We start from the raw sequence: 25,361 nt of genomic DNA, 5'->3' as shown, positions 1-25,361 counted from the left end.
GCTGGCGGTGTTAACACTGCCCATGACACTGCCACTGTCATTGCTATTGCTGCTATTGTTGGTGCTGCCGCTAGTGTTGTACAACGCTGATGAAATGCTCATGGGTTGGCTCATTATATATTATCCACGATCATCGTCGCGTGCGGCGAACAGGGTTCGCAACGAGCTGATGATTAAGTTCCACCAGCCAGCTGCGAACCCTAGCGGTCGCTATAAGGTATTATCGCTACCCATTTTGAGCAGCTCGAATTTCTTTTTGGCAATTTTCGAATAGAGTATATCAATCGGCTGCGATTGATCGTACAGACTAGGCGCTTGCAATATAATAAGCGCTGTTCCGACCACGCAAGCGATTGCGAAAATCCAAAGAAACATACGATCCAATACCATGGCAACGTACTTCCAATCCTCTTCCACCTGCAACACACATATAAATAAATCGCATAAGTAAGGCTTCAAAGTATGTTCATTTCGTTAATATAAAATCCTTTTGGCAAATCAAATTCGAAATTTGTGTTTCCGCGGCAACAGTTTCAATTGGAAAGTTCCCAGAGCAAACATCTACATAGATTCCTCTGTTCGATGGCGCACACACACTCCTCCGCATGGGAAAAACCACATGTAGCAAATTCTTACTATTTGCGCACAAACAACTCAATCACATCACTCAACTCAACTCCACAGAGCGCAGAGCAGAGCTGGGCAGGGCAGAGGAGGCATTGGATTGGATTGGCCTTCACCTCGCATTGCATCGCATCGCCATCTCCGGGATCTCCGTTTGCAGCATCGCTGGCGGAAGCGGAACTACCAGCGTCATTCTCGTTTACGATTTTTGATTAGAGAAAACGCAGGCAACGTGATTTAACTGGTTTTGGTCGGTGGCTGGTGGCTGCTGCCTGCTGCCTGCTGACTGCTGACTGGGGTGTCCGGGTCCGGGGTGTCGTGTCTGACCCGCCGACACCGGGCTAATGCGGGCCATCAAGAGCAGACGCAAACACGAAGCCCAGTCAGTGGCAGAAATGCTGCAGAATGGTTGGGTGTTCTCTGGTTCTCTGGTTCTCTGGTGTGGTTGCCCTGGCAGTTCTGGTCGTGTTTGTCAGACAATGATTGCAACCGATTGGCAAAATAGAAGGCGAGAAATTCAACCGCACAACACTCGTTGCATGGATGCCAGCGAGCAGCGTACGTTGTGGTAGAGCTGCCATGGATTATTACATTTTGCTCTTTGCATGGAAAATTAATTACATTCGGCATGTTCCGCCAACAAAATCCAATCGCGTTCAAATTGGTGCTTACAGATTTGAAGTTTGAAATAGAGACAGGCTATGGGGGCAGTAAACTTTCATTTTTCGTGCAAATATTCGATATGAACTGATTGGACATGCTCTCTGTGTACTTACACTCTCAAACTTATCCTTGTTCTTTACATGCTGGGCTATGAAGCGTGATCCCTCGATGGTCTTTTCCATTTCCCGGGCATAGGGCTTCTCGAACGTAGGGCTGAGATCGGCGGCAGCAGCGGCCGCAGCAGCAGCAGCAGCTGCAGCTGCCGGACAGCAGCCCGGACTGAGATCGTTGAGCCCCGCTGGACTGAACAGATCATCGTCGGCGCCTGGCAGTGGCAGTGAGGAGGCCAGCGGTGGTTCCGCAAAGCAATGGGCGCTAATGCCGCCCGCTGCGGCCAAATCGAAGCGATGGGAGGCGGGTAGTGCTGCGGAAATGAGCGAAAAAGAACACAGAAAGAGGTACTTATGAGCGCGGGTGGGGGGGAAACCTTAACAGCATTAGGCAAATAAAGTTGTAAATGCAATTTGTAACTTTTCTGCTTTGTCTTTGGCACAAAGTCCCCGAAGGAAGTGACTGGACAAAAGGAACATCCCAGTCCAAGCCCAAGCGAGCACAGAAGCGAGCTGCAATAAGGAAACTCAATAAATAGTTTTCAGCATTCTGTTTTCCATTTATTTCGCTTGGCCATTTCAAAGTTTCAGCGCTTCTTGCAGTCATTCCCTTTATTTTCCTTTTCGCTTGCAGTCGTTCCTTTTATTTTTTCTTTTTGCTGAAACCACTTGGAGAGCGGCTGTCGGGTGGCAGGAAATTATTATATTTGGTGAGCTTCAAACAGTTGCAGTTCAGTTTCATTTTTCATACGTTTCATGGATTCTTAATTTTCTTTCTTTGCCAACTTCTTGGCCTCACTTTAATGACTCATCTAAATGCTGTCAGTCGGGCGTTGACAAAGATGATACGAAGCCAATTTTGTGAAACTTATAATTCAGCGCTGCAGAAAGTTTTCATTTTGCAAGGTCCTTGTGGGATGCAGTTGTTAATTGTCATAAATTATATCGCCCACACAGCCACACAGCATCATTATAAAGCGCTGGCTCAATGTTGTTGTGCATATTTAAAATGGGAATATAAACTGGCAAGTTGCAAGTTGCAGGCTTCACGTTGCACGTTGCACGTTGCACGTTTCTCGCTCGATGTACCTCTGGTAATGTGCCCCACTAAAGCCAGTTGGAAACATGCATAAATTTCCAGGCAGCGGGCACGAGTAGCGACAAAGTTCCTACACAGAAACTTTGCCTCAAGCAGAGCGAGAAAATCGTGGGTAAACTTTTGCTTGTTTTTCCGTAAGATTCTCTTTGACTAGGGGGAGGCGGCACAATACAATTGTTAAGAGTCTGCCTGGGGATTGGGGATTGTGGACTGCTGGCCTACCTGGTATGCCGTAGTCGCCACTGAAACGCTTCGTGTCGTAGTTGACAAACTTATCCACATCCGGCGGCAGGTGAAAGACGTCGGTGAGCACTTCGGGCGGCTGATCGTCCTCGGGCTCCTCCTTCTTAGGCCGCTCAATGCACAGCAACTTGGGCAGGATTTGTATGAAGACACGCTGCACCCACGGCGCCATGCGATGCGTAACAGGAGATCTAAGAAAAACAGGGATAATTATTAAGGAAATTCTTGGGAAATTCATCACTTTGCACCCACCTAAAGTTCACATTAAGCACCGCAATGGTGACCACAACGGAGAGCGTAACCAGCATCATGGTAAAGAGTAGATATTTCCCGAGCAGCGGCACTGTCAGCGAGGTCGGCGGAATAATTTCGGCCAGCAGCAGGAAGAACACAGTGAGCGACAGCAGAATGCTGATACACAGTGAGATCTTCTCGCCCGAGTCGCTGGGCAGATAAAACACGAGCACGGACAGGAACGAGATGCCCACGCAGGGAATGATTAGGTTAACGGTGTAGAAGAGCGTCTTTCGCCGCAGCGTCAGATTGAACACAATGTCCAGATAGGGCTCCTCGCAGCAGCTGTAGAACTTTTCGTTGCGCACCGCCGGCACACGCATAATGTCCCACTCAACGGATATATAGTAATCCTGCAGATCTATGCCCACTTCGATGTTATCCGAGTCGGCGGTTTGCTTCAAGTGCCGCAAGTCAACCTGTAATACACGGAATATTAATAAATAAATAAATAATATTATTGATATCCTTATATAAATTATCCCTACTGTTCGCAATTTTGTATGACTCACTGTATACACAGTTTTATCATATGCTTACGCGCCGCAGCGTCGGTTTTTTCGTCTACCTATCCCGCCTTCTTCGTTGCTGTACTTTTATTGCCCCCTCTAGCTGGCGTGCATGAACAGCTTTGCAGAAGCCCCGTTCTACTCCAAAGCTCTCTCTTGCTCTCGCTCGCTCGGGCAGGTAGTCGCTGACGCTGATCGTCATTTAACCGTTCTCTCGCCTATCTATCCCGCCTCCTTCGTTACAGCACTACTCTCTCGCTCTAGCTAAGGCTCAGCTTAGCAGCAGTATCTACCTGCTCCAACGCTCTCTTTCGATCGCTTTCTCTCGCTCGCTACCCAAAAGTTCGGCATAGGAAACGGGAAAATCAGACCACTGGGCCTGCAGGTAGTCTTGTCATAGCTTTGAGTTGTTATTTTTATTTCTAGCATATGCTTACGCGAGGCAGCGTCCGTTTTTTCGTCTACCTATCCCGCCTTCTTCGTTGCTGTACTTTTATTGCCCCCCCTACATTCGCTCTTTATTAATTTTCCATTCACTGTAGCATCGAACCACCTCGACATTTGTTTTTTCTTAAAAATGTACACAAATCCCTTTCCTAGCCTCCTTAGTTTCTTGCTGATTTGTGCCTCTGAACTTTTGCTACATTTTTGCAGCTGTTCACCCATAACACAAGCCGAAACCCATATAATGTATATCTATTTATTTTGATTTGTTGTCCGTTTCACCTTCCACTTGACTTCAGCTTCCTCTTCCTTGCGAGCATAATTTGCCGCAAGTGTCGCTTACGGCTTCCTACGAGTTTGCTCGAAGGGGAAATCAAAGGTGCTGTGGGACGGGAGAAAACGTAACTTTTGACAAATTTCTGACAATCGTCAATTGCACATCGTGTTGCTGTTGAGGAGCAGGGAGGAGCCCAGAATGGTTCCTATTCCTGTTCCGGCTCCTAACACAGCGACAGATGGCTGGAACTGTGATAAGTTTGGCTCACGTGCGCCGCCCGAGACACAAAACACAAATGACATCGACGCTTGTAACCTTTATTTCATTTCCATTTGGCTTGATTGTCGCTGCTGTCTGGCACTCAGTTATCCGAGTTGCTCTCTGGAGGGTGGATTTTGTGAGTCGAGCGACTGATTCCCATATTAATAATTGAAATGTCTCAATTAATTTAACTGGAATAAACTTTTTGCTGCCATTCAATCACATCTACGCAACAGAAACTAACTCAAGTTCCCTCTCTCGACTTGTTACTTGAAACTTTGCAGTTTCCTTTACAAAAGTTGAAGAAATCAGCCAAGCATCCATCCAGCCTTGTGAGTTTTGCTTACTTTCTTACGTTTTGGTACTTGCTACTTGGCAAACTGCATAACAACTTTTCAAATACAATAACCGAACGGAATAAATGAGCCTCTCAGGCAGCTGAGACAGCCATCATTAATACCTCGTCCGTCCCACATTTGCGCTGACAGTGTAAAATGCCCAAAACTCCATCGACAAATCTCATTCCATATCCGGCAGCCGACAGCCGACAGCCGACAACCGAAATGCCGACTCTGACATGCGGCGGCCCTAAGGAAGTCGAAAGTCAATGAAGCATGTTCGAAATTTGTGATGCGTGAAAGGGAAGCAAACGAAAATTTATATGTAGAATAATGTGCTGTCATTTTTCGATGTTGCTTCTTTGCGTTCTTTTCTTTTCTTTATTGCTTACAATGAACACAACAAGAGAGAGCGAAGAGTAGTGTTTGCTGTCTACGGGCGCAACAGTTGTGCCTAACACACAAAATATTCGAATACCCTGCAGGAAGCGTAGAAAGAGAAACGCTTTTGGCAGCTGAGTTGTATTTTTGGTGAATATTTTCTGGTGTAAATCGAACTTCTGCAGCGAATTTCTTTGATGGGTAACCAAAGCTTCGTTAAGCTTTTCTAAGCTCGCATCTTCCATCCTGCTTCCCCACTTAACAGTTGCCCAAATTCGTAAACTTTTTCAAAAGGCAAGGGCTTGGGCTTCGGCGTGGGCGTGGCTGGTTCATTAAACGCAGCTGCTGGCAGTTATCTTGCAAACACTCACGTCCACACGTATGTGGCCACGTACAGGAGCGAGAGATATGAAGATATATTGGGGTAGTCTAGAGGGGGCTGCACATTCGTGTGATTTATCACATGACAGCAAGTGAAACGTGTCAAGTGTACCAAAACAAAATGAACATTAACAACAGAGACAGAAACCGAATAAAAAGCACACACATTTTATCAATGAAAATCCCTGCAGCAAAAAAAAATAACCTTGAATTTCTCATTCTATTTTAAACATATTCAAATAGTCATTTAAAAGGTTTAGCGCTGCCAGCAGCTAATTTTTTAATATTAATGCTTTTATAATCGAGTGAGTGTAGCGTTTGTTTAGCACTCCCAAAGTCCCGACTTAACTTTTTTCTCATTTTTTGTTGTGTTGCCAGCTGCCTCGATTTTGATGGATGGGCCCGAGACTTAATCTGCGCGGCGGCAGTGCTGCCAGCTGTTGCCGTGGATACACTTGATTGACAGACTGTGCTGTGAGTTTTGTTTCACTTACCATATAACCATCGTATGTCCAGGAGCCGAATTTCATGAAACATGTCTGCTCATCGAAGGGAAAGTATTCGACATCAATTTCGCAAAAGGATTTGTAAATGGCCGGCGGTTTCCACACCACCTTGCCGGTGTGATGCAGAATTGCCTTTGTCATTATTGTCACTTCATAGTTGCCATCGGCGCTGGAAACAAGAAATACATTTAGTTCATTTAGTTTAGGTTCCATTTTAATTACCAAAAGATACAAAACATCTTTGGCTGAGTGCTCCAGCTAATGCTGTTTCAGCCATTTCATTTTATTGAGTTTCAAAAACTAGCCAAATGCCGCGTCATATAACATTCCCCCAACATCCGCACGAAATGGTCCACTAAAAGTGCTGAACTAATTAAAAATACATTTCAGCTGCTAATTACAAATTCATTTTAAATACAAAAAAATAAAGAAAATGCTTCCACTGCGCCCCGTATCAGCACTCGTAGACTGTGCAGCATCAGCAGCAGCAGTGGACCGCTGTAGTCCATTAGCTGGCAAGGTCCTTTGCCGATCTCCTTTGGCCATAGCCACTGGCCAGACATACACTAAATCTAAATCCGAAGCAAAGCATTTTAAAATGTTATTACAACAACAGCAGTGGCAGTGGCAGTGGCAGCAGCAGCAGCAGTGGCAGTGCAGTGCCACCACCAGCAGCAGATTCGAGCAACGAGCAGCAAACCATTAATGGCTAAAAACCATTTAAAATGGCTGTCGGCAATGCACAGTCACAGACACAGGAACTGGCAGTGGCATGGCTGGTCACAGGGGTAAAGAGATGAAGATAAGAGACTGTGGGAGAGGTGCGGCGGTGGCTGGGCCAGCGACAGAGCAAGAAAATCAACAAAGAGAACAAAAGTTTATAACCGAAGCCGAAAAAAAAGAAAGATAGAAGCCAAAACCACGCCTGGGGGTCACCGCAATTGCAGCCATTATCTTAACGGTGATTCACACATACAAACACACACAAACACACACACACACACATTTATATACAAACATACAGCTGGACAATGGGGCGGATGAGTGTCATCGCTGTGGTCGAGGCAGGCCCAAGCCCAAGCCGATGGCGCCTGCCGCGTCTATCAGCGCGTTAATCTGAGCGCCGCACAGCGAGCGCCATCTTTGTATCTGTGTGGAGCCCACAGTCAAAGTTTTTGAGGCAGAGGCAGCGACAGAGGCCGAGGCAGACCACAGTGTGGCAAGGCGCAGGGAAAAGAGTTTGCTCAGAAATGACAAGCCCAAGAAAGCAGCGAAAGAGCTGAACAAATCTTTTAAAATATAATTAAACCTGAATAAAAATATTATTTATAGCTTGAAAAAATGCCTCAAAGAGCAGCGAATTTTATTCCAGAAAAATTACAACTCCACGCCGCACAATGCCTAATCCGAAACCAAATCAAAATATAACCCACTGTGCCCTGTGCCGACCCAAAAACCAAATCAAGGGAGCAACCCGAAGCAACCCGCTGCCCGGCCCAGAAAAACTTTTTGCTGACTTTGTTGCCGCTTCCCCTGCCCCTACCCCAAGCCCAAATTCCACTCTCAACCCTGAAACCCCGTCCGTGCCCACAGCTGGTATGTGCTCCATGCCAGTTTTATTTTTATAAATCTAATGAAAGATAATGAAATTTTATTTCGTTTCTTTTGATTTCAACGCAGTTGTCGTCAGCTTTCAAGCTGCAAAACTAAGAGCCAAACAGCAGTTGAAAAAGAATCATAGATACGCCAGCAGGGAGGGGGCCCTAGAAGTAGCTGCCAGCAGGATCCGCCCATCCAGTGACATCCAATAATAGAATTAAAGTGGCTGCCGGTCGCAGGCTCGGCGACTTTTTCGCCAAAAGTTCAGCTGATAATAAAGTTGTCAACAACAAACATTCATTTAATTAAAGAAAAACAAGAGCCAAGCAGAAAGCACTCTGGGAATAGTATTAAGAGTATGTGGAGTGCTGCAGGGGGGTGGAGTGTGCGTTGGTCTAATGCTTAGCTGAGATTTATGCTGCTTGCCGCTCAAAATGTTAATGCACAGACGCTGGCAATGTGCGAGGGATTTAACACAGAACCCGAAACTGATGGAGGGAGGGAGAGATTCGGGTGCTGCTGCCGCCTTTTAAACTGTATTGAATGGCCAGTCAGTTGTGTTGGTAATCACTTAAAGCTGTCACCTTACCCACATGCCAGAATAATAACCAATCGCATAAACCACTAAGTGCGGCTGGAATTTGTGGCGCTCTGGGTCTGGCTGGTAGACCAAAAGCAGTGCCACACACACTCAGGCACAGACGAGCGGCGACCCAAGTCCGTGTTTACTTCGCGGCGCATAGTCTTTGGAGTAAGTCGAGTGCGATTTTAATTTCTCGGATCAACATGAAAATTAATTGCTGGAATTAAGCGGCTTCCACAAATACGCACACAGTGGGTAAAATTAGGGCATGGCAGGCGGCAGGGACTGGCATAGGCAGACGAATCTATTATATGTGTATTCTACGCGAAGGACTCCGCTTGGCAGTCACGTCTGCTGCCGCTTGAATGCGCCGCTGATGAGCTCGCTCACACGATGGCTACATGGCAAATGATGTACCTCGCCGCTTTCCCTTCTGGCTACTTGCGGTCCCTTTGGCCCTGTTCCGTTCGTGCACAAATGCAGGGCATGTTTGCAATTAAAAATTGACAAAATGTTCAGCCAGGAATGTTTGTTTGTTGCCAAAACATTTTTCTGTGCTCTCTGTGCAATAAATTACAACTTTTGACGCTTGTTTCAAATTCGTTTGTGGTGTTCGTGCGCCTGTGTGGCATGCGGTTTAAGTGCCCCATGCACGCAGGTATTTGTGCCGGTTGCTGCTGCCACAAATTTCGGTCATTTACAAAAGGCCCCAGGACCAGGCCCAACGCCGACCAAACTATTTATTTTGCGTCGCGCATTGCCGCGCGTTTAGCAGACAATTAAACATTTTTCATTGCATACAAATGGCAGCAGCCCCCGCCCGGTCCCCGCGCAGTTGCAACGCAAAATAGATTGCCATCGTTGTCGACTGGCGATTGTCCTTGTTCTGCGTCTGTGCTGTGCGTATGTGTGTGTGTGTATCCTGTGCCCGCGTTTTTTCTTGCCCACACCCTGCCGCTGTATTTGCATTTAAAATTACAACAAACGGTGCTGCCACAAGAGCTCTTCCAAGCGATGTTTTTCCAAGAGAGCTGCAGCTTTGCCTTCTGCTTAATTTCTGAAGTTTTTCTGCACATTTTCCAACCATTTGTTTGCCGCAGCACCCAAACAGCTGTGGAGGCTTCTCGAACAAGCAAATCTCAGCAAAAGTTGACTTTGAACTTACGTTTATTATGCATTGGAAATGGATGCTTATCCTTAACGACCAAAAAATAAATATTGCACCAATGATTCATTGGTTTTTTATGAATTGCCGCGCAGAGATTACGATTTTACAGCCGAAATGCCATAAAAAAAAATGTCTCAACTTGCCACTAAATGAAATAGACTTTTGCCAAGGCCAAACACAATTAAGGAGGCACAAAAAGAAGGCAACCAACTAAGCCAGGGCTTTATTATGTTGCGTACAAATTATTTGCAGTTTAAAATAAAAGAAAAAGCCCTTCGACCAGAGGCCAGCCAACACGCACTGCGCTCAAGTAACACTCCTTCAATGGGTGTGCGGCTAAGTGTGTGTGTGTGTGTGTGTGTGTGGTTATAGTTACTCACAGCTACAACGGCAATACAATGCTTTTGTCGTTGGCTGGCAAATGAAATTTAAGCTTTTTCCAGGCGATAAATTACGACTTTTTATGACACTGCCAGCGAAACGCCCCAAAAAAAAAGGAAGAAAAAAAGGAGAGAGCTCTGGTATGCGTATAGTTGCCGTTGCCAAGCCAAAGCCATTCCCCCCCTCTATGTGTGTGTATATAAAGAGCACATAAAGCGCGTAAGCCGATCTGCCAAAAGCAACAGCAAATAGCAGCAGCCAAAGCCATATCCTGACCGATGTCCTGGGCCGCTTGGCACATCCACCGAAAATTCAAGTGTTTTGGCCACTCAAACTGAAGACACAGTGGGCAACCACTGCAAAATAGTTTCCAAAACATCAGTTGCAGGCACAAATTTGTACCAAGAAATTGGTTTTACATTTACGCGAATTTTTACGGCTACAAAAAATAAATTTTCTTTAAATCTAAAATGAACTTTAAGCAGCACAAAATTCAGCCTGAGATTCACTTAACTGTTTTGCTTTGTTTATTGCTTTATTTTCGCTACCATGCCACTGTTCATCTCTTCCAGTTTCATTGCTTTGGCTCCATTCCAAGCAGCAGAATACGACACAGGGCAAATTATAATAATTAAAGCACGAATAGCAAAACAAAACCGTCCAATTTGAGAGCAGCCAAACAGAAACAGCAGCAGGCACGAGGGCAGGCAGAGGGATACGCAGGATAAAGGCCAGCCTAATAGCCCACTCCAGATGCTTGCTGCGAGGCCTACAGCAGGCTGGAGAGCCGCGGCAAGCCGCAATGCTCAAGTTACATTGAAATAAAAATACGTTAATCATCGGCTGATAAATGGCCGGCGCAAAGAAACAGTTTGCTTTGATTTATGCCTGCCCGCCCGCCCCATTCGGGCCAATTATGCAAATGGCCCAGCCAGCCAGCAAGAAAGCTGCCTTGGGGTGGGGTTTTCGCTGGAGCTGTGCGAAAATTAGTTTGGCACTTACTTGTTATAGAGCACAATATCCGGCAGCCATATATGCTCAGAGGGCACATGCAGCGTGTCCACGCCGCCGTAATCGTCGGGATTCCATTTCAATTTATAGTCATTCCATTCCTGAAATTGTAAATATAAAATTTAAATGTAGAATAGCGAAAGGGGAAGAACAATTTCTAATGGAGAATGGCAAAATGGCAAAATATGCTAATGGCCATAACAGCAAAACGCCGTGACAATTATTTATGCCTGATTGCAATGAATAATAGAAAAATAATAAAAGAAAATGTGGCAAATGTAAGGGGTTGGGCGTGGCTCTCTCTCTCTCTCCCTCTCTCTCTCTACATGAATATTTCATGAATGTTGCGGTGCTGAGCATTTAACTCTCGTGTTTTGTTGCAAATTTTCAATTTCGTTAATTATGAATTAATTCATTGGCCGCTAAGCTGTTGGCATTCAATTACATTTTCATAATACAATTGTGTCCTCAATGTTTGCAGTTCCCTTTTGTGTTTTGGGTGTGTGTGAATACTGAGCAGCCGTTGAAAATTAACGGTACAGTCCTGTGTAAGGATAATTGGACACGCTACAGCAAGTGCTCCATAAAATTACTATTTTGAGGTAGTTTTTGAGCTGATCTTTGTTTTTATTTGTTGGTTTATGTTTGCACGAAATAAAGTTAAGGTAGAAAACTCTAAATTAATTGTGAAAGAATATTTATAATTTTTTTTTGGAACACACAAATTCTTCAGAAAATGCTCTATAAAATTACTATTTGAAGGAGTCTTTGCGCTGATGTTTACTTTTATGTGTTGATTTATGTTTGCACTTCATGCAATAAAAGACAAAAACACAAGTGTAATGCTAAAAAATATATTACGCATTTTGTTCGATATTTCATTGGCTTAGGTTCACCCAAATATAATTATTATATTTCGTAAAAATAAATAAAAAGTATTCAGAATATTTTTTTTGGCTTTAAACTATTTTTAGGAATTAGTTTAAACATTTTTTTATGAGTCTAGATATTTTTTTATTTAACAAATGGGGAAAAAGAGTCTCCAATGAATACTCAGAATAGAAAATATTTATGCCAAACATTTATTCACTCTATTTGAGGTATCACACAGTCGCTTCCCTCGAATCTACATTTATTACATGTGTATATTTGTAATTATCTGCATTGTAATTATGTATATCGATTGCCACATACCATTCCATGTAATAAAACATACGAGTACGCTTATATATTTATCTGCTGTGCATGACATGCGGGACTCAGGACACTGGGGATTAAGAGGCGGGATGGGATGGGGTGGCAGATACGCTTGTTGGCTGACCAAGCATGAAATTCTCGATAATTGCAAATATAATTGTGGAGTGGCATTCCCAACTGTGTTTAATATTGATCCGATTTACACACGAACATCGGGGCTTTAATTGTGATTACATGAGTTCCAGCAATTATCTTTTTCCTCTGCTATGAAAAATCAAACGTGAGCAGTCGCAAGGAAAGCTAATGCAACGGAAATCGGAGTGCCATCGAGCATCCTTAAATGTCTGCAATTAATATTTACAAACACTTTCGTGTCCGAACTCAAGCAGACATAAATTAATTGAATTAAACGTTGGCAAAGTGCACAGAAATCGATAACTATGAGCGCCATTGAATTGTGTTTTCAATTTTCGCCTGAGCTCTGTTGGACGTTGCAGTAAAATACATCATTGCACATTTAATTGCGGTTGCCCAGAGCCGTATGGCATCTGCACACACCGACACTCAGCACTCACACACACACACAGTTGCAGGGAGCAAACAAACCCAAACATTTATGGTGTAGCGGGGGGCATACACATGTACGTGCGCAAGCGTTTGCGGCTTTATTGACAGACTGTTGCCTCATTTATGAATGGGCGTGGCGTGCCACGAAACCAAATGCGAAAATAAACATTGCAGGAAGCTGAATTATTTGAGGCAATGAGGTGTTCTTGAAAGTATTTTCCATTTAATACGCAAATTATGAAAAATATATTTTTGTTGCTTTAAATAAAAGAATAAAGATATATTTATAAAATCTATTCTTTGCTTAACAAAATTCATCGATTAACATGGAGTTTTTGAAGCATTTGGTGGGCAGCCACTGAGAGTAACAGAGTCTGTGGCGTTAACAGAGCCCATAACAGAACGATTAACAGCGAGAAAGAGAGCTAAGAAGCGGACGCCTAACCACGGGAAGAGAGCAGAACCAAGCTTCCACGATCGTTGCCGAAAGCTCTCTCGCGAAGCACGCAAAAGAAAAAGCGCAAGCAAGAGAAAATACACTGCCAATCAGACGAATAGACTCACGAGTTTTCCAAGTGAAAAAAGGTTTCTAAAAATCCAGCAGCGAATGATAGTGGAGCAAATTTATTTTTCCATTAATCAAGATTCTTTTCCTTGTTTGAAAAGTAAAGAATTCGACTTCTAAGTGGAAAGGTTTTTTTTGTATGAATTATTTTGTGTAAATACCCCCAAAAAAAGGCCCGTTTTAGCGATCACTCGAATAGACTCAATGATGAATTTTTAGCAAAATCTTTCAAAAGCTTTGTAATAAATATTTTTTTTATGATGTTTGGAGCTTAACTAATAATGTTTGTGGAAAATTTTTTTGGAATTGCTCGGTAATGTCCTTCAGGACATTAAAATGAAGGGGATTTCGAAGGGTTCAATTAAAGCTCGCTGCAGGCCTGTCTGATGCAATTATGTAATGGTTTAACTTCCTAAAATTATTGACAGGACTCATATCCTTTACGTAAAAGCTATCCCTATGCGATCCCTGCAAAATTCTGATCAGGAGAGAAAAAAAACTTCCAAATTAGGTGAAAATTTGAGTCTTTCATCCACTTCTTTATCAATTTACCGTTATATTTCGTGCGAGTATCCTGGTGAAACTAGCCTTTCTATGTGACAAAAATGTTATTAGCATTGTGGTATAATTGAAATTAGACAAAAGTTATCCTCTTACTGGGTCTCGCAAGGATTCTTGCATTGTTGTCGCGCGTGTCATGACGCCGGAAACCGAATTTTTTGTATCCGTTTTTTTTTTTAAAAAAAGTTTTAATTTGAAAAGAATAGGTCGATTTAATAATTCTTTCATGATCTAAGAAAAAAAGAAAATTTTTTGACTCGTTACAATAGTCCTTTGAGGACCATAATGGTGTTGGGTTCCCTTTGCTTTTATGGCGCACTTGACACCCGATTTGTTTCGTGGATGTTGAGTAAATCAGTGGGAAAGCTACTCTTAAAGTCCTTTGGTGAGATTCTGCAACATTTTTGTCACACGGTCGTGCTACTTTCACCAGGATACTCGCACGAAATATAACGGTAAATTGATAAAGAAGTGGATGAAAGACTCAAATTTTCACCTAATTTGGAAGTTTTTTTTCTCTCCTGATCAGAATTTTGCAGGGATCGCATAGGGATAGCTTTTACGTAAAGGATATGAGTCCTGTCAATAATTTTAGGAAGTTAAACCATTACATAATTGCATCAGACAGGCCTGCAGCGAGCTTTAATTGAACCCTTCGAAATCCCCTTCATTTTAATGTCCTGAAGGACATTACCGAGCAATTCCAAAAAAATTTTCCACAAACATTATTAGTTAAGCTCCAAACATCATAAAAAAAATATTTATTACAAAGCTTTTGAAAGATTTTGCTAAAAATTCATCATTGAGTCTATTCGAGTGATCGCTAAAACGGGCCTTTTTTTGGGGGTATTTACACAAAATAATTCATACAAAAAAAACCTTTCCACTTAGAAGTCGAATTCTTTACTTTTTAAATAAGGAAAAGAATCTTGATTAATGGAAAAATAAATTTGCTCCACTATCATTCGCTGCTGGACTTTTAGAAACCTCTTTTCACTTGGAAAACTCGTGAGTCTATTCGTCTGATTGGCAGTGTATTACTTAAGACTACAAATAAAAGCTAAATAAAATGTAAACTGTGTCCTGTATCGATGTACAAACAAGTGCGAAAGCCCGAAAGCGCTGTAAATAATATAACAACATTTTATCACACATCATTTTACTACTCCACTATGCCAAACAGCATTAAACTTTCTGTGAAGTGATTTTGCCAGGCCGAAACTATTTTGCGGAACACACAAAGCAGCCATGAAGCCTCCTCATAATGAGGCTTAAATCCACACTGCCACATTTTGCCAAATTGAAAATACAAATCTAACAGCAGCAGCAGCAACAAACAATGGCGAATGCATAATTTATATCTAATTTGGAATGCCGCATTTGTGTCTGTTTCCATTCTCTGTTCTCTGTCGATTTTCAAACCGAAATACTTTGGATAAGCTGTGCGCACTATTGACTGCAATTTGGCAGAGTGGCGAGGCAGCGAGGAATTTACTATGCATGTTTTATGCAAAAACCAGAAAAGTTTAAAGCTTTCCCATTTGCCATTTCCCTCAGAGCCCAGCCCAACACAGCCACTGAGTGTTTAAGAGCAGCTCGGATGAAACTCGGGATTGCGGACCAATTGATATTCCTCTTTTGTTTTTTCAACCAACTGCTGGCTGCCGCTGCTGCTGCTCCGCGCATTAGTGCAAAGCCAATGGACATGTCGAGTCGCAGAGGGTGGGGGTAGAGACTGGTTGGAGTCATCCAGTCAGTGCTTGGCCAGCCACTTGGCCAGAAGTTAGAAATTTTTGGCATAATGCGAGAGCGCGTTGGAATTGCCTGGGCAGAGCCAAAATTATTTCGCATTCGACGTCAGCGAGGCATGCAAATGGCAAAATCATGTTGCTCGATGGCGGCAGCCAAAATCACAGTTGAGCAAACCCACTTCCAGTTGAATCAAATATTTATTTATATACGAGTAGAGAGCGAACATCTTAAAGCGTTTTGTTATTTATTTATATGATGTTGAGCTTACCTGCTCCACCCAGACATTGGTGGTCATAATTTGATTCTTCAAGTTCTGCAAATAAAGAGAAGAAAGCATTTTTTAGACAAGAATTTTCATTAATTTTAGTCAGACAGTTGCCACTTGTGCAGCAATTGCAACTCAAGTGTGGCATGCAGTCTGATGCGGGGTTGGGCGTGGCAATCATCAAATTGAAAAGATGCTCAGATCTAATGTTGTTTTAGTGAACTGAACTGCTGCTCCGTGTCAGACCCCCTGCTGCTCCTACTGTCAGTCAGTCCCCTGCTGTTGGATCGTTCGCAGCCCCTCAGTTCGTGTCGCTTAACAAATGCATTTTAAAGTGCTTCAGTGTAGAAGTGGGTCATAGAGGGATTTGGTTGGTCTGGTCGGTTGAGTCGTTGTCTTGGCTGCCGTCTTAAAGCTTCATTGAGTTTTAATCAATTTATGTGGTGCAGCGAACACAATCTCTCCTGCTCCCCGCTCGCTTAGTCTTTCTGCTCCGCTCTCTCTTTTGTCTTTTTGCATTGCAATTAAGTTTAAGAGCAGCTAAAAGAAGCATCAAGTTTAAGCAGCCATTGCGGTAAGCAGAGAATTTAATGAAAAGTTTCGTCAGACATGGGCCAAGAAAGCTCTCAAGCAGACAGGGGGAAAGAGGGCTCTCTTCCAGACTTGAGCAAGCGCTCTCTCTCTCTTCCAGAATCGAAAACACTCGCTCTCTCTCTTTTCTTCTAGACATGCGAAAGAGTACGCTCTCTTCCAGACATGTCAAAAGGCGCTCTCTTCCAGCAGCTTCAACTGCCTATTTTTATATATTTATTTCACAACATTACAATTGTTTGAAATGTCAAATAGGATACCTTGCTTTCGGATATATGTAATTAATTAATGCCTGTAATGTCAGCTACCTGAAGCTATAAATATTTCAAGCATATCATCAGGCGTCAAAGGAAGTGCTCTAATGCTCGTCTTAGCACACACACACACGCAATGCATCAAGGCACGCAGAAGGATCCGCCCATGGTAATGGATACCCGGTTGTAGGCGACAGGCACATATCTGGCATCTCTGGGGAAGCGGCTCCCATTACTTTTGTGGCACACGCTTGGCTGTGTCTTCCACTTCATATTAATTTACGCAGCAAGAGCTAAACTCATTAAACGTAGGAGGAGCTGGGAGTTGTAGCAGGAACTGGGAAGTAGCAGCAGGAAAGTGGGGAGCTCCCGCTCAATGGGAAAAATTAGAAAACGATAAAATTGCGGAATAAATCACTTAACGCGTTGAAAAATGTAATTAACGACAGAATGATAATGATGCGTCGTAACGCATTTTTGTGTCTTCCTTTTTCCACTGACAGAGGGGGTGGGGGAGGGAAATGGAAAACCTCAGAGACCTCAGCAGAGACAATATGTCGTGGCACGCAGTGTAAATAGATTTTCCCAGCCACGCACTGTGGGGGCGCCCATCCTATTTACTAATCACCCGCTCAGCGCACAGGACAGAGTCTCACCAGCTCACCAGCTCAGAACTGGGACTGAGTGTGGGCCTTGCTCTTGGTCATGTACCCTCCCCGTGCTAGGGTCATTAGGCGAGGGCGAGGCGGAAGCCCGGCAATAAAACGACAAAGCCAAGAGCCAGGGCACAATGACAGCAACGACTAGGACGCGCACGAGCATGAGCATGAGAGCGTTGGGGAATAGCGTAAGGAAGGGCTCAAATGTGCAGCCGCAGCACAGGCAACACAAGGAGCCAAAGGCAAAAGACGAAGCCGGAGCCAAAGCTTTGCGCGCATCCTTTATGCTTTATGTGTGGCATCCGCTGCATTCAGTGCTGGCAACAGCAACAACAGCAACGGCATGGCGGCACAGTGGTTAGCTCAGAGCTTATCCCGTAAGAAATTGAGAAATTTGCAATCAGGGGACAGCGACAGCAGAGCCACCTCCACTGTGGAGGCTGCCCTAAGGCACTTCACACCTACACTTACACACACACTCACACGCAGCTGGGACAGTAATTGGTGTTGCTTTCCTAATTCCTGTTGCTGTTGTTGTTGCTTCTCTTGCAGCAGCTTTGCCTCTGTAGCTGCATCTGTTGTTGTGTCTGTTGTTGCTGTTGCTGTTATCGTCTCTGTTGCTGCTGCTGTTATAGCTTATTCTCTAGCTGCTTTTGCTGCTGTTATTGTCTCTGTTATTGCTGCTGTTATTTCTGGTTCTCTTGCTGTTGTTGCTGCTGTAGCTGTTAATTCTGCTTCTCTTGCTGTTGCTGTTAATTCTGCTTCTCTTTCCCTTGTCTGTCTCTGGCTTATTCAGCGTTGAAGGGAGGCGGCGGCAAAAGGAAACGTCGTCTGTCGGCTTGCATTACCCTACACAGGATGCAGGATATACAGCATTTAAATTGCTTAACCTTTAAGCATTCGTCCTGCAACTGGATTTGCATTCTGTCTGTCTGTCTGTGAGTGTGTGTTTGTGGCCACTTGAGTAAAGTGGCAGGAGGACACTGCCCCGCTCCAACTCGGTTTGTTTACAATTTAAATCGAATTTCCTGCTTGCTGTAAATAAAGTTTGCAGCAGCCTCTATCCACACCTTCCACTTGTCATACAAAAAAACAAGAAAAAAGTGTCGTCCTGTGGCAGCAGCTGAAAGGTAAATTAATTTACAGCAAAAGCTTCTCTAAATGATTTTGTGCTGCTGGCCATGGCCATCCTGTGCCTCAATGTTGGTCATTTCAGTCAGTGCAATTATCAAACACAAATAAGATGGCAAAAGTTCAGGCACTGAATAGAGTCTCTTGGTGTTTAAATGTTTTTAAATCAGCAGAAGTTTGATTTGAGGTTTATTTTGCTACAGGAAGAAGCGTTTTCAGTGTACTTGGCACGAGACAAAAATTGTTTTATAGATATTCAAAGTATTCCCTTTACACCCGAAAGTATTTTCTAAAAATTGAAAAACATCGTTGTAGTGTCTGTTTGCTATTTTATCTTTTTCTCTCAACATTTGCAGTGCCAATATTCAAAACAATTTATGAGCTGCGCAGGGAATTGCCCGACCTTTCATTGAATATTTTATACTCATTGATGGCATGTCTGTAAGCGAAGTTATATTGAGATAAACTGCAGGTTTTATACAATTATTTACGTTTCTATTACTCTTCTATTTAATATTTCTTCTTTAATGTCTTCCCATTTTTATACTTTAATTCCTTCGTGGCATTTACTTTTAACAGCTTAATCATCCAATCATTAACACCGTACCTTTACCGTACCAAAGTCTCCTACGTGGAGTCACTGCTCTCGCAGTAACTGTGTTTATAATTTCCCCAAATGCAGTCCAATCATCGGACCCCAAGTCCCATACATATTTCGAATGCTCGATTTTGGCCAGCAGCAAAGTTAATAATACTCGAATATAATTTCCCACACACACGCACACAAAGGCTCCCAACAAATAATGGCAAAGGGCCCAAGTCAAGGACTCAATTTAGGATTCGATTCCATGCTCGATTCTGCACCGACCCACCGCAACACCCCTGACTAATATTTAAAATTTATGAGCAGGCATGCAATTAACAGGCTTGGAAAATGTGCAACATTTGCCATTTGAATGCGTTTCGTAGGGCAGGACCTGGCCACAAAATGTGTCACCTGGCTGGGCAGCAGTTATGCAACTAATAAGCCCAAGGCACCCAAGGAGCAAACGTACCAAGCAGCCATGGATCAAAACGCTGTGAGGCTGTGAGGCTGAGACTGTGGCCAGGCAGATGGAAAATTGCAAAATTACAAATTCTATGGCCAAAACGCATTTCTGACTTGATGTTGTTGGTCATGTTCACATACCACTCTGGCGCTCTGCCTCACCCTCTCCCTCTTTCACTCACTCTCTGACAGTTGATTGCAATTTCCACTGCAGCAACAACAACTAAAAAGAGAAGGAAAACGAGGCACTGATTTCTGTGTGGAGAATTTACAAGCAATTGTATGCCAATAAGGAGAAGGGCAGGCAACACGTGTGTTACCCTCCGACAGCCACAGGAAAAAACGTAAAGCAAGAACGAAAGAATAAAAAAGAGAACAGAGATGGAGCTGGAGCTGGAGAAGCGGTAGAAAGGAACGTGAACTACACTACACAGTGGACTATTGCAATAAGAGAAATTCTGCGAATATTTCAAGCCAGTCAAGCACAGAGGGGCAGGGCAGGCAGGATGTTATTTCTGTACAGTAACACACACACACACACACACACACACACACACAGGGGAAAAGCAATTTCGATATAAGCACCTTATGCCAGATGCCCAAATGCCACAGTACACAATCCACAGTGGCACGAACACACAAGCGAACACACAAAGGGGCAAGGCAAGCGCTCAAAGTGGAAGTCTTGCAAGAGATTTAAATGAAATTGAATGCAGATCTCAGCACTCTTTAATTATCATAAAATAAAGCTTCACTTTGTGCTGAAAAGTGATTAAATTAAAAGTCAGAATAACTGCAACGTAAATTACCGAAAACAAAAGAATAATTATTATAATTTGAATGCCATAAAAATCGCAGAATCTGCTGCATGAAGTGAAGTATTAAATGCCACAGTACGATAAGTAAATGGAATGCAATTTCTCTTCAATGATTCGAATGGAATTCAACTGCTGTCGAACATTGCCTAAGTTGTACCTTTATTATTTGTTGGGAAAATAATCGCCCGCTTGTACTGCAGACTCAGATCAGCTAAGAAATTAAAGAAATAGTTTGGGAAATATTTGCAATTAAATACCATAAGCTGAAGGATACATTTTGGGGCACTGCATTAGGCATAAAATATATTAATAATATATTTAAAGTATTTTTAGAATTTAATCTAAAGTGTATCCCAGCCCAGTGTGCATTTTCCATGGCTATTTCTGCATCTGACTGCTGCTGGTTGTTGGCCTGGCATGCCCCTCAGTGGTCTGGTTTGGTCTGCTGGTGCTTAGCGCGTGATTTATAACAGCAAAAAAAAACAGGCAAGAGAGCGCAGAAAAAAAAGTAAAGCTCAAGCAGCAAGCAGTGCCATAGAGCAGAAATCCAGGGGGGGGGGGAGGGGCAGGGGGAGCTACTATTACAGTGTGGCCAACAGCACGTAACTGTTAGCCCGGCTTCCCATTTCCGGCTGTCAGGTGCAGCCAAACCGAGCAGAAGATTGTGCAGCAGCTAAGGCCAGGCGATCTGGTATGGCAGCATTTCTACTGCTTGCAACTGCCACTGCTTTCAACTGCTTGCACTAACACCACAGCAATTCCATTGTTAATCAAGAAAAACAATCAACAGCGGCAAAAGCCCATTGATTTATTGTGCAAACAATAATGAATGCGGAAAAGAGAGATTGAGAGAGAGTACAGAAAGTGGGCGCCGGCTCTGGCTTAGTTTTTGTTTGCCATTTTTAATCGCTCGGTAAACAGTTATTAATTACGTCGCCGATTGCTTGGCTCTGGCTTATACCAAATGCCATTGGCCGCTTACCGGCGTGCCGGGGCTTTAGCGTATTAATCTGTTATGATTGTCATTTGATAAGCGGCTGCCGCCGCTGTCGCTGGTGTCTGCCTGCCTGCCTGCCTGCCTGCCTGCCTGCCTGCCTGCCTGCCCGTTGTTGTTGTCAAACAAATGATTGGCTCAACTTGAGGCCATCATTAACAACAAATTAAAGTGAGTTTTGCAGTAAATATTAGCAGCAGGCTTCTAGGGATCAGCGGAGAAAGCTGTGGCTAAGCTTTTGCTCACTTCAATTACTCATTTTTGTCAATCAATCATTGGGCAGGGCTATCGGTGCTTTAAATTTGTATTATTTACGTAATTTTTAACAAGATAAACAGACTTTTAGGTGGGTAAATTAAAGCTGCTGCAAGTCTCTGATGTTATGATTCAATTCTTTCCTTTTTTAAACGAACTTTTAATTCATTTTCTCTATCAATCATTAGCCATGGCCATTAGCCTTTATTTAAGTATTATTTATATACCTTTTGGAAAGATCTCTAGACATTTAGGAGTGTAAATTTAAGCTGCTGTTGCCCTCTGATTTATTTGAAATTATTATACATTTATGTACGCCTTAAACCACAAAATAGATATTTCCTATGGCTTCAAATATTTATGTTCTCTATCAAACATTACCCATGGCATTCGTTACTTTAGTTAAGTATTATTTAAATACTTTTTAAACATTATCATTATACATTTAAAGGTGCAAGTGTAGCTTTGTTTTAAGAAGATTTAATTCCGATCTTCCACCTCCATCCTTTCCCTCTCCTTGTTAAATACAAATATAGTCTTTGGTTTAATGTTTGTTGTACTTACCACATCGATCAGCTGTGATAGTCGCAGCCCCATTTTGACGGTGAGTCGATCCGAATTGTTGCCCACGGGTCGTATGAGGCGATTGTAATTGCTCAGCAAATCGTCGTAGAGGCGCTTTGCATCTGGGTTGGCCAGGCCGCCGGTGGCAAAGTGCAATGCGATGAATACAGCTGCGAAGAGCACGCTACCCATCTTAGGCCAGGTCCAACCCTGGAAAAATGTTTGAAATAAATATGCAAAGATAAGTTTTCGGTTGGGCAAGTGTCTGTTCGCTTTAGTTGCGCTTGCATTAGCATTATTTCAACATAAAACATAAAAACTTTTGCGCTGCAATTGTGCGGGTGAAACAGAGTGCGAAAGGGGGGCAAGGGGTGGGGTCTGTGGCAAGTCGTAAATTCAGCAAAAGTGTCAAAAGTCTTAGGGCTTTGTGTTCGCTTTTTTTGTTGGGCTTGCAGACCATAAACACCATTTAATCTTTGGCTCAAACACTCAAGACACAATCCAGCAGGCGAGGCAAATGCATGTGCCCCTCCGTTCCCTGTGTCTGCGTGTGCTTGGGCTGCTGCATATCCATTTGGCTCCTTGCGTTTTCTTTGCTGCCAGACACACATGAGCTCAACATTTTTGCCATTGTTCAATTGGCAGGGGGACAATGTCTGGGGGAGGACTGCTACCCCTAGCTGCTGCCCTCCTGCTGCTGCTCCCTCCGCACATTCAACGTTTCTGCATTTTATGCATAAAAATGCCGTGCTGTCATGTACAGCAGTTCACATGAAGCTACCAACAAAACCATTACAATCAATGTCTTTGTCATTGGCCAATTAGTCGAAGTGCACACAGAAAAATAACCAAAAATCCACACCACAAATATTGACTTTATTCACACTCGTAACTGTCCCCCAGTCATTGAGATGTCTTCCATTAGAATATTGTTTGGCCATGCAAAAAGTGCCAAACCCCTCTGTCCCGCTGTTCCCCTGGCTCTGGCTCAAGTGCCATCCAGTGGCAAGCACCTGTACAAATCCGTTCACACTCAATGCAAATAAACTGCTCTTGTTTATGTGCAATTCATGACACAACTCTTTCAATTTTGCCACTGCCCAACGACTCAAGGCAAAGCGGCCCAAAGTGTAACCTAAAACTGTAACTTTCGACTGCCCAGAAAACTTTCTTCCGAGTTGGAAAATTCTCTCAGATTCGCATTTTTTGTCTGCACAGGCAAAAAGTTTTTTGGGGCAAAAGATTTTACGTGTCAGCAGCAAAAAAGGGCCACAAAGTCCTCGAAATTTACTATAATTTGGGATGTGCACAAAACGAATATTCGAATAGTTTTTGGGGGCTGCGCAGGAGGAGCCGCTGGGCAAATAATATTTATCCATTTACGTGCATTAATTATGCTAATTTCATGTGTAAATTGTTTGTAATTTGTGCATTGATTTGATCAAAATTGCGTGTCTGTTCCCGCTCTCCACACCAAAAAATTCTAAATCAAATCAAAGTTGGTCCTTTGCATAATTTGGCGCCATAAAACCCGTGTCTTTGACCGCAGCCGCAACAAACACACACAATAATAATGGCCACAAGAGCAGGGGGGAAGGACATGATATGGTGACAGGGCGGCAGGACAACGACCAACGAGAAGCAAACGACAAAAATGCCCCAAAAATAAATGTCATTTCGTGGGCTATTTATGCGCCTCTTAGTTGGCAGATTATTTCATTTCATTTCCATATGTACAATTTATAGTTATTTATTATTTACGCACGCACATTCTTGGCCACAAGTTTGGGCTGTCTCTGGGCTGGGCGGCTGTCAACGCTGCGTATGCGCAATATTATTTTGCTGACTGTTTATTAATAAAAAGACAGACAGACAGACAGACATGTGTTTGGCTGCCATAAAAACCCAACGATGACGCGTCCAGAAAAATGTAAACTGCAAAAACACTTTTGCCTGGAAATTATTGGAGCTCTCGCATGTGGTTCGCTTTTTCGTTTTGGCAAAAAGTTTCGTCTAGGAAAAACAACTGAAACTCGTTTTAATTACACAAATGTTTCATTTGGCATTGACTGCTGGAATTGTAGCAGAGAATTGAAACATAATTCACTGCTGGCTAAACCTGATACGAGTCCACTCCCCGCACTCAATTGCAAGCGCGATTAGAGTCCTTTTACCCCCAGCCAAAAGCACTTCAGCACACAGCAAATTGTTATGTAATTGCTGGCTGTATATAGATATATTTATATATATGTATAGATGGTTGGGATATATTGTTCTGTCTTTTGTAATATGACACTGACATCTCCCCCTTCGTTTTGCTGCCAGTTTTATTATCACTTGTTGGTCTGCACTGCGCCACGCTGCTGCTCAAGTTCCGCTCTTTGGCGGACTGTTGCAGTGAGGATAAGTGAGAGCGCGATGGCCGCATAAAAATAATAAGTATCAAAAATAACTGACCAGCACTGGGGCCATAAAGAGAATGAGTGTCGCACGAGAATGAATGCACTCGACGTGTCCAGCGGCAGCAGCTACAATTTCAATCACAACCCAACAGCAGCAGCAGCAGCAGCAAAAACTGCAGCAAATGGCAGCCGAAAAAGTGGCATTAAAAAACACTCGTAAAAATGAGAATGAAGCGAGGTTTTAGCGGGGGGAAGAACTCTGGTTTTTGGGCTGCTCTTGCTGCCACTGAAGTGTCTCCTTTGCTTCTCCTTTTTGCTCCATTTTGCAGCAAATATTGAACTGAAACTGTTTGAAACAGGCAACGGCAACGGCAACTATTTGTTAGCTCTCCCCGTCAATTCGTTCGTAATGAGCTGCGGCCACGAGTCTCAGGCTTGAGCCTTGTCTTTGTTGTTTTTTTTTGCCATTTTTGTTGCCATTGCTGTAGCTGTGGCTGTAGCCCAAATGAAAATGTCTTTCAGCGTGGTAAATATTTTATGTCATTCTTCTTGCTGCACGTCTTTTGTGGGCGACTTGTAGTTGCCTCTTTTTTTCCTGTCATTCTTTTCGCTTCTCCCCTCCCCTCCCCACCCTACCCCTCCCTCTTGCTTGTTTTCCCTTTGTTTGCCAGTTTTAAGCGCCAGTAAATTTTTTAGTAGGCAGCGGCAGCGGCAGCAACGGCAACAATAAGCAAGTGGAAATGCTCTGCCGGAAACGGCGTCGACGGCAACAAGGCTGGCGAGTCAACTTCCGTTTGTTCTCTGTCTGTCTGTGTGTGTGTGTGTGTGTGTGTGGGGTGGCGGCTTTCTCTTGCAATTTTCCAGTT

General features: G+C 43.4%; 1 protein-coding gene across 1 annotated transcript in view; it reads right to left on the bottom strand.

Moving 5' to 3' along the window:
- Window positions 1–210: 210 nt before the first annotated feature.
- Window positions 211–25,361, bottom strand: part of LOC117897016 (acetylcholine receptor subunit alpha-like 1) — a 70,340-nt gene continuing 45,189 nt past the window's right edge. Inside the window, exons 4-11 of the mRNA XM_034805587.1 lie at window positions 22,094–22,303; window positions 15,783–15,827; window positions 10,864–10,973; window positions 6,119–6,299; window positions 2,992–3,452; window positions 2,719–2,930; window positions 1,401–1,711; window positions 211–417 (exon numbers count right to left, since the gene is read on the bottom strand). Coding sequence (XP_034661478.1) covers window positions 211–417; window positions 1,401–1,711; window positions 2,719–2,930; window positions 2,992–3,452; window positions 6,119–6,299; window positions 10,864–10,973; window positions 15,783–15,827; window positions 22,094–22,285 — 1,719 coding nt within the window. The 5' untranslated portion in view covers window positions 22,286–22,303. The remainder of the gene's footprint in view (window positions 418–1,400; window positions 1,712–2,718; window positions 2,931–2,991; window positions 3,453–6,118; window positions 6,300–10,863; window positions 10,974–15,782; window positions 15,828–22,093; window positions 22,304–25,361) is intronic.

This window comes from Drosophila subobscura, chromosome O, assembly GCF_008121235.1.
Source record: "Drosophila subobscura isolate 14011-0131.10 chromosome O, UCBerk_Dsub_1.0, whole genome shotgun sequence".
NCBI classification, from domain to species: Eukaryota; Metazoa; Arthropoda; class Insecta; order Diptera; family Drosophilidae; genus Drosophila; species Drosophila subobscura.
Note: the sequence above shows the minus strand (reverse complement) of the source record. Positions and strands in the feature narration are given on the sequence as shown.